The sequence below is a fragment of the Pararge aegeria genome, chromosome 11, assembly GCF_905163445.1.
Source record: "Pararge aegeria chromosome 11, ilParAegt1.1, whole genome shotgun sequence".
Lineage (NCBI taxonomy): Eukaryota > Metazoa > Arthropoda > Insecta > Lepidoptera > Nymphalidae > Pararge > Pararge aegeria.
In genome coordinates this window covers 7,971,839-7,980,910 of record NC_053190.1, presented here as the reverse complement: position 1 = coordinate 7,980,910, position 9,072 = coordinate 7,971,839, and the positions used below count along the sequence as shown (strand labels likewise).

Genomic DNA, 9,072 nt, shown 5'->3' with positions numbered 1-9,072 from the left:
AACGACATCGGCCTTTATAAATCTATTTTTTAATGGCGTGGATCATATTGGTAGCAGGCTACCAGTATTCTCGATTTCGCACAAAGCATTCCATCGAGAGAGTTCAAACTAACTGAGGTTGCGCTTGCTGACCTTACCAATCATTGCCCCGTATAGCCCTTTATCGTTGACCTGCGCAAGTATCTAAGTACGAATATAAATCACATGACTGTGTAGTTACTACATAGTCAGTACTACATAGTCAGTAGTATTTTTACAGGTTACTCTTTGAATGTACATTAATTATAAATATATGTAATATAGAACGGTTTTAGTTTAATCATATACGAGTATGTACTTACCGAAAAATAAACATATATACACATAAACATTCCATTTACTTCTGAAGCAGTCGGATAAATAATAATCATTGTTTAACTTCTGCATAATGGAATCTAAAGATGTGAAAGATCAGTTTAAAACAACAAAGATAAATAGTTTAGTTTACACTTTTGCTTCCGTTTCCATCAATGGATGTTATCGCCTCGCGCATAAAAACAGTTTTGAGATCGTGCAACTGTTTAGTGTTTATAATATAAAACAAAGGGATGAATATGATTTTCTTAGTGTAAATAAATATTTGCAGTATAACATTAGAGCTACGATTAATGATGTTTTGTTTTTCATACTTTTTCATTCGTACAATTAATGTTTTTACGCATTCGACCATCAACTTGAGAATTTCCTGTTTTGAAATTCGGTTGACAAATGAGTACTAACTTGATGTCTATAACATGGGGTGTTTCGTACAACGAGATTAAATTTTTTTGCAATATAACCGACACGTCCATCATGCTTCGACGCTTCCCAACGTTCAACAACTGTTTCTTTGCATGCTCCCAATGGCGTGCACAGGATTGTAGACCAGGGTATGCAAATAGAAGGAAGATACCTTAAAATGGGAAAATCCTTTGCATTTATGAGATATACAAAAGATTTAGGGTAGGCATTGCTTTTGTGCTTGTATGAAGTGCACGCCACTGCATGCTCCAAAGAACAGATTCATCATTATCATCATCATAGACCTATTGCAGACTCACTACAGCGCCTCGGGTCTCCTCTCAGAATGAGAAGGGTTTGGACTATAGTCCACCACGTTGGCTAAGTGCGGATAAGTAAATTTTGAAAACGTTTGTAAAAACTACCAGGCATTCAGATTTCCACACGATATTTTCCTTCTTCAAGCAAGTTGTATTTGGATTGCTTTAATTAAAATCGCACATATTATAATAATAGCCCCTAAATGATAGAGGTGCGTGCCGGGGTTCGAACTCGGTCCCCCGAAAGCTTAAAACCTCGGCAATCATCGCTTCTATATAACTAAGGTAGGTAATTTGCATTCAGTTCGCCATTGACGATATGCAGCAAATATTATTGCTTTACTCTATATTTTATTTGTTTATTCGTTCAGAGTATTACATAGTATATAGATTTCTCGCACCCCGACTTGTCTGAATAAAACCTGCCTACCGTTATGGCAAGATCGCAGTTAAGTAAGCTGAACCGGTAATCAGTAAAAACACACCGTAGTATTTACCAGCTGTTGCCCGCCTGCGACTTTATTCGCGTATGTTTGGGTTTTATAAATTAATATCCCGTGGAAACCTTTTATTTTATACCTATAAATTATTTTATCCTAGATATCCCAGGCTAAAAAGTGTATAGTAGTAAAAAGTAGCAGTTTAGCCCGGGCTCTCTAGGATGTAAGCTATCACAATGTAACATTTTGTCAAAATCACTTTTGATCTTAACAAAATGATCGATTGAGATATTCTTATAGGCTTCCTAAGGTAAAATTTAAATGTATAAATGTATTTAAAACAATGTGTTAAAATCTTTATTACTGTGAGGTTATTATACTCTTGGTGAATTTCTTAGTGACAAGGTTACTCGGCAGCATCCGGCTTCGCTATCATCACTCACTTAAATAATAATGTTAAATTGAAAATTGTTGTTGTTGGAACAGAGAGACTAATGCGTTTCTGGCTGCCTTTTTTTTGGTAGAATCTACTAAAAAGAGACAAACAAAAGTGCTTAAAGAAAGCTTACTATTTTTTTTGCTCATTTTCAAAGTATTCCTATGTCCTTTTACTCAGTCAAGCGAATTCACTTCACATAGTGTGTCAAATTCCGTCGCTATCGGTGCAGTGGTTGAGCGGTACATAGTAAAAAACAAACAGACACACTTTCTCATTTATAAAATTACTGAGGATAAGGGCGCTATTAATAAAATTTAATGTTTGGAAGCCGTATTACCGTGGCATGTGGGTGTCAGGCGGTGGACACGAGCTGGCTCCAGCTGCGGGGGCAGCTGACGTTTGACGAGGACGTGTGTCAGCCGCGTGCCGCCATATGCCACTTTTTTTGCTTGCTTCGCTACCTCATAATGATAATGAGCGCCTTGTTGTGCAGATGGATTTGTAAATAGATTTCTTAGAATGGTCTCTACTAACTAAATTATAGTTATTTAATTTATGGCAAGGTTAGGGTTAGATGTATTCCGCCCGATGTATGAAAGCAGAGTAAAACAAGCACTACTTAATTAAATCTGCCATCTGAAGAGTTCGGGTTGGTTTGATTATTGTTTTGGTGCCTCATAATTACAATGAGCACCTTGTGCTTTTAATTGTGCTAAATTATAGTTTCTTAAATAAAGGCAAGGTTAGGGTTAGAAGTAATGCCCGGTATAATAGAAGAAAAAATTAAGCTGTTTATTATAAATAAAAATACTTTTATTAAATAAAAAAATAACATTACATTGGCAAAACTAAATTAACATTAAATAAAATTACATCTTATATTACGCCAATCTTAATTATTCAAGATATTTGCGCTCAAGAGAGTTGCACTAGCTTGATAACAACTTCTTAAAACTTTAACCCAAATTGACAGTTAGAAGTGATGTCCTCATCTATAGGGTAGGAAAAAATAGCGCTTCTAAATTAAATCTGTTATTGGGTGTAAATTAGTGTACCTACTTGTGAAATTACTAACCGATACTTTTTTAACAGTATTTATAAAAGGCATGAAATTCAAAATTTATTTATTTCAAGTAGGCCTTTCTTATAAGCACTTTTGAAACATCTAGTATGTCGGTTTGTAGATGCTGTACCACTGGTTTGGAAGTTAGATTCCACCGAAAATTGAGCTGGCAAGAATCACAACAGTTGTTTAATATGTTGCTTTATTTCAGATCACTAACTTCTGGTTAATTCACTTCTTATTATTCTTTAAAAAATGAATTCCTCGGTTTTCTTTTACTATCAAATAGATTTCAACTGACGAATTAATTTGACGCTTTGATAGATTTCCTGTATAAAAAATAAAACTGTCAAAAGTTTTAAACGAGGAAACAATTTGACATTCTTTTCTCAGTTGAAAGTTATTTGACGATTGAAGAAACGGCTCTAGAAGAACTGAAGCTTTATATATTTTACGTTTATAATAACAAGATAAAGTGGTATTAAGTATTTTATTTTAATTATTAAGAATAATTAATCGATTTCGACCATGTTGCGTTGTACCTATTAAGTAATTTTGGGTAACGGTACGTTTATATGTTTTCTTTATTAACATTACTACTGAACCCTACCTTGTGCATATTCCGACATGCTTTTGATCATTAAATTCAAGAGAGATATATAATTTACAATCTTGTTTGCAGACTAACAGTGATGGGCTACTAGCGGATCGGAATGTTATAAGCGTTGGACAAAGTATAGATGACCAACACTTATTCGCTTCGCTTGTTTATGTGACCATAAGAATGTTATTGTATAATCAATTTTAAAATTAAAAGCAAAAGAAGATAAATTCATTATCTTTTTTAATATATCTAAGACGCATCTGATAAAAATCTGTTCTAAAGCTCATAAAAATGCCTCAATGTGTGTGTGGGTGGTTCGGAATGGCACCTAAATAGAAGCTCCGTCCGTGGGTACCTGACTACCTACAGAGATAATTGTATTAGGTATTTTCTAGGTTATACTAACTTTGATAGAGTCACTACAAACAGTGCTAACGATTCCAAAGTGCTTATAGAGTAAGCATAGAAACTAGATATACGAATTAAAAACTTTTAATTTTAATGTTTTTAGCGAAGTAGCATAGTTCTGAGGTGACAGTTGAAGTTGCTAAATGTTTTGCATACTATCCTACCTCATAATAAAACGTTACGGTTAACAATTAAGGTTTAGCGTCAGCTGTACCGACCGTAGGTAGTTCTATCAGTATAAATAAAAAGCAATTCTTACTAGCGCCTCGATTACTACTTCACACCATAATTATATTTCGTTGGTACCCAAAGGGCCTTATTAATAAACGTGGCATAACGTCGGAACAGTTGCAGTATTTTTACACACTCTGTCGTTTGAAAAGTGCTGTCAATTGAAGTGTGTCAAAATACTGTATTATCCTGTCGACGTTATACCACATTTATAAAAAAAGGTCAAAACTTATCGAATGTCATAAGCATTACTAGGTTCTTTCTGCAATTTTAGCAATAACTAACGTAAAAAGTAAAACTATATACAGTTAATGAAAATAAAATAGTTACACGTAATGAATAAATACGCCAACTACCTACGTAATCTATATAATATAGAACTAAAGAAGTTAGTTACTACTAAAGTAGATTTAAGATGGTGGTCACTTAAACTACGCACAACGGTAATTTGAAATACCACCTGTAATCGTTTCATTACCGTTTATCATTTTGCAGATACGTTGTATGGTTTTAGTAAAACTTGCCAATCTATGATCAATGAAAAGTTTTTTTTACTTGGTAGGTAGATAGGTGGATGGACAATGGATTTACCCCTCAATTAACTCAATACCAAACACAGATACTAATTTAATAAAAATAAATTATCACTCGATTATTGACTACATATTTTCATCGATATGTATTAATAAGGTATACGAAGTTGCCTGTTAATTTGATCAATGATTACTACAACTGGGCTCTTGTAAAATAATCTATTGTATTTCTTACTCATTAGTTACAAACTAAATAATAAATTACGGTAAAATAAAATTTGAGGAAATCATGAATGAGAGACTGTTTCTTGGTAGATTCTTTGTCGCACATCCTGTACCTTTCTTCCTTTTACCTGCCAAGGAATACAAGTTTTCATTGTTAATTTGTCCCATACCTGTGACTGTCTCAACGTGATCTTATAAAAAATGGTACGGTATAACAATCGAAGCGGCTTGCGTGCCAGAGGCGAGCGAGCGTGGCATTGTTATATCTCGAGCCGTATTGAAAATATCGCTCCCGCTGCCACACCGGCTCAGGTATTTATGAATGAACGTGACGGGCAGGCGAGGCGGATTGTCGGCTGCGGTCACAGCCAGGTAGAAAATTACACTTTTGGAATTCTTTCAACACGTTGAGTAGAGCTACTCAACTCGGTGGCCGAGGATAAGCCGCAGAGAGGGGCGCGGGGTGTCGTCGGAGCGCATGCGTCGAGCGCTTTTCACTCAGACGATCCCTCCCTCTCAGTTGACTTACAACCGTCGCGAGCGGTTGCTGTGCCGTCATGTGTCGCGCACCAACTTTCTCGAGTAGAGATGTGATACGGTATCACTGTTTGGACAAAATAATAAACGTGTAAACATTAAAAGTTTTGACAATTTACGAGGATAGTGATAAAAAATAAAGACTTTTTTTCGACATATGTTGTGTGAACAGTGAACTTTAAAAACACCAAACATGAAGTGGCTAATAGTGGCAGTGGTTGTGGCGGTATCAAAAACAATTACAGCTGGGAGTGCTCCCCCTGGATCTTGTCCTGCAGTGTGTATGTGCAAGTGGAAGGGTGGAAAGCAGACTGTAGAGTGTGTGGATCGGGCGCTTATCACTGTTCCTGAACCGGTGGATCCTGCTACGCAAGTACTGGATCTATCAGGAAATAATTTACAAATTCTACCTCAGGAAGCTTTTGCAAAAACTGGACTTGTTAACCTTCAACGAGTGTACTTACGTAGTTGTAATATAGGCCAAATAAACGAACGCGCTTTTAAGGGCTTGACTAATTTAGTTGAGCTAGACCTATCTTATAATTTACTAACTCAAATACCTTCTAATAGCTTCAAAGATGCTCCGTTTCTTAGAGATCTGACGCTGTCCAACAATCCTATTTTAAAACTACATTCAGATGCTCTCAGTAATATCGGAAGCGTAGTTAAAATTGATTTATCAGGATGTGAAATTCGAGAAATAGCAGCTGACGTGTTCAGAAACTTGCACTCATTAGAATCTCTGAAATTGAACAGTAATCATTTGCGAGATCTACCTCTGTCATCCCTGGAAAGAAATGAAAAATTAAGGGTTATTGATTTGTCGGATAATCCATGGACTTGTGACTGTCGGCTTCGTGATCTCAAAATGTGGCTCTCGAAACATAAATTATTTACAAAGCCTAGTTGCGCGTCGCCAACTCGTTTAGCATATAAATCGTTTTCAGACCTGTCCTTGGAAGAATTTGCCTGTAAGCCAGAAATTCTACATGTAACCAGATATGTGGAGGCATCTGTCAGTGAAAATGCAACCCTTGTATGTAGAGCAGAAGCCATGCCAAGTGCCAACATTAATTGGTACTGGAACGGGCGCTTGTTACAAAATGGGACGAACTTTAATTCACACCAAAAAATTTATATTTTCGAAGCTGGTGAAATCAAAAAGAAATCAACACTTGTTCTTACTAATACTCAAGAATCCGATTCAACTGAGTTTTTTTGTGTAGCCGAAAACAAAGCAGGCAATGTGGAAGCTAACTTTACAGTACATGTCACTCAGATGTCTGCAGGAATGGCATCTTTGGGAAGCGCTCAAATAGCAAGTCTCGGAGCAGCATTGTTTTTAGTTATAATTGTGATCTCACTTGGTTTACTGATTACGTTTGTTAGATTTCGCCCCGCACCAGCATGTGAAAGTAAAACACCAAACACTCTAGATAGAGTTGTATCGGGAAATGAGGTGCACCCAACTGTAACTGATAGACCGCATGTAGCTGTTTTGGATAGACAAGACTCTCCGAGCTATGATGATGGAAAGAGTAATCCGATCTTGAAACCACCGAGGGCAAGTGACATACCTTATACAACAAATCACTACGAAGGTCGAGGAAGTTTGGTCACTACGGGAGGACCAGTGGTAGTTTCTCCAACTGCACCTGCTGGAATCAATCCCGATCTCATTAACGATACAAGGCCAGAATGCGTTATTCGTCCAGGAAGTGGGGAATATGCTAGAGAGACCTCCGATTCTTTATACCCGTCTGGACTTTGGGATCAAATCAAGATGAATCAAGCTAACAACTTGGCCCGTGCAATTAGTTCGGCGATACCCGCGTATTACAATGATCGAACACCAATAATTGAAAATAGTAGTGTAAGTGGATCGCAGGAAGAGTTGGGATACATGAGCCGGACATTTCCGCGATCACATGCGATTTCAACTGCAAATGCTGGTCCAGGGGATGCCCCATATCCAGCAGATTATGGATTACCAGTGGGAGGATGCACGCTCCGAGTGTGGCAGCGTGCACCACCGGTACTTCCGCCAGTATCGGCGCTCAAACGAGTTCTTACTATCAAAAGGCCCGCTGATGACGGCTTCCAAGATGGCTGTGCTACTGATGTATAGGGTGATAAGTGTTCTCTAAATGTGAATATTGTAAATAAATTACCAAGGCCCTAATTATCTATGGCATTCGGATCGTTGCCGCCCGAAATGTGTTTGGGACGTTAAAATTTGATGTTAGCGATTACCATTAACGAGTGTGCTACAATTTAAATTTCATGGCGAATTATGGCCTACAAAGTCGTATGTGTAAAAGATGGCGAAATAGATTTTGTATTATAATATAATAATTTATTAATAATTAGTGGAAAGTTACATTGGGTCCTGATATGTAGGATCCACGACTGATTAGTTGAAAGCAGTAACAGTAAGTTATTACGTGATATGGAACGGTATTATGTAAGATCGCCAAATGATTAATGTTATACTGAATGTATTATATCCTGAATGTTGATATTCTGAATAGATGTTACATAAATAATAAAGTCAAAAGTAATATGACTAAGAAAGCAAAATATCCAAAGAAATTTTCCCTCTAAAGTAATACAATGATGTGTGTTACTATACTGTATTATTAATGTAATGCACGGTAAATGTTATTTGATGTAAGATAATGTATGTGAATATTTTATGTTGAAAAAATAAGAATTTTAGAGGTAAAATGGGAAAATAATAAACAAGGCGATTATATAACTAATGCAGTGTTTCCATTGTCTTTCCTTTAATCTAGTAATAAAATACATACTTAATTGCAAAAAGGTAGTTATAAATAATTCTATTATTAAAGTATTTACTACGCAGGCTAGATTGCACGGTAAGAACTAAGCGCTACCTTAGCACAGTTTATACGTAAAACTGGGTTCTTACGCTGCAGTTTTTACATTTGAACGTATAGCAAAACATGGTTTTATTAAAGTTAGTTCCTCAAACGGTAAAATCAGCTCTTAATAGGGACGGATTGGGTAGGACTTTGTGAATTTTAGTCTTATATAGTTTCGATACCTACTTTTCATTCAATTATTTAGTCCAATGAAATTTACTGATAATTTTATAATGCCCCCCTGCGTTTTTGGGTGGAATTTAGGCTGTGCGTTGATATATCAGTTATATAGGACTTTGAATTTTAGATACATATGTATAAAAATAGTTGATAGGTTCGCCTCGCCTATCTTGTCGTAGTTTATTTATTTATTTATTTATTTATTTATCATCATTATTAATTGCAAATAATTAATTTCAAAAATATCATAGAGTTGAACCAGAGTAAGGTTGTATATAATGGAATTATACCTTTAAACAATAGAATTGTTGTCATGTACTTTTAGATTATTTATCATATCTATAATATTACAAAATTATTTTAGGACAATGGAAAAAATATGGTATTCAATGGTAACTAATAATAATAATTATTATAGACAGGAAATTACTTCACCGTAGAGGCTTTC

At 35.8% G+C, this 9,072-nt stretch overlaps 1 protein-coding gene across 1 annotated transcript; it reads left to right on the top strand.

Moving 5' to 3' along the window:
• The first annotated feature begins 5,659 nt into the window (after positions 1-5,659).
• LOC120627759 (leucine-rich repeat, immunoglobulin-like domain and transmembrane domain-containing protein 2) lies at positions 5,660-8,237 on the top strand. Its single transcript, XM_039895786.1, has one exon. It carries the CDS (start codon positions 5,753-5,755, stop codon positions 7,685-7,687), a length of 1,935 nt encoding a protein of 644 aa, XP_039751720.1. The 5' UTR covers positions 5,660-5,752; the 3' UTR covers positions 7,688-8,237.
• The last annotated feature ends 835 nt before the right edge of the window (positions 8,238-9,072 follow it).

What these genes read in the sequence shown, in the direction of transcription:
- LOC120627759 (XM_039895786.1), top strand. Translation starts at nt 5,753, where the DNA reads ATGAAGTGGCTAATAGTGGCAGTGGTTGTGGCGGTATCAAAAACAATT.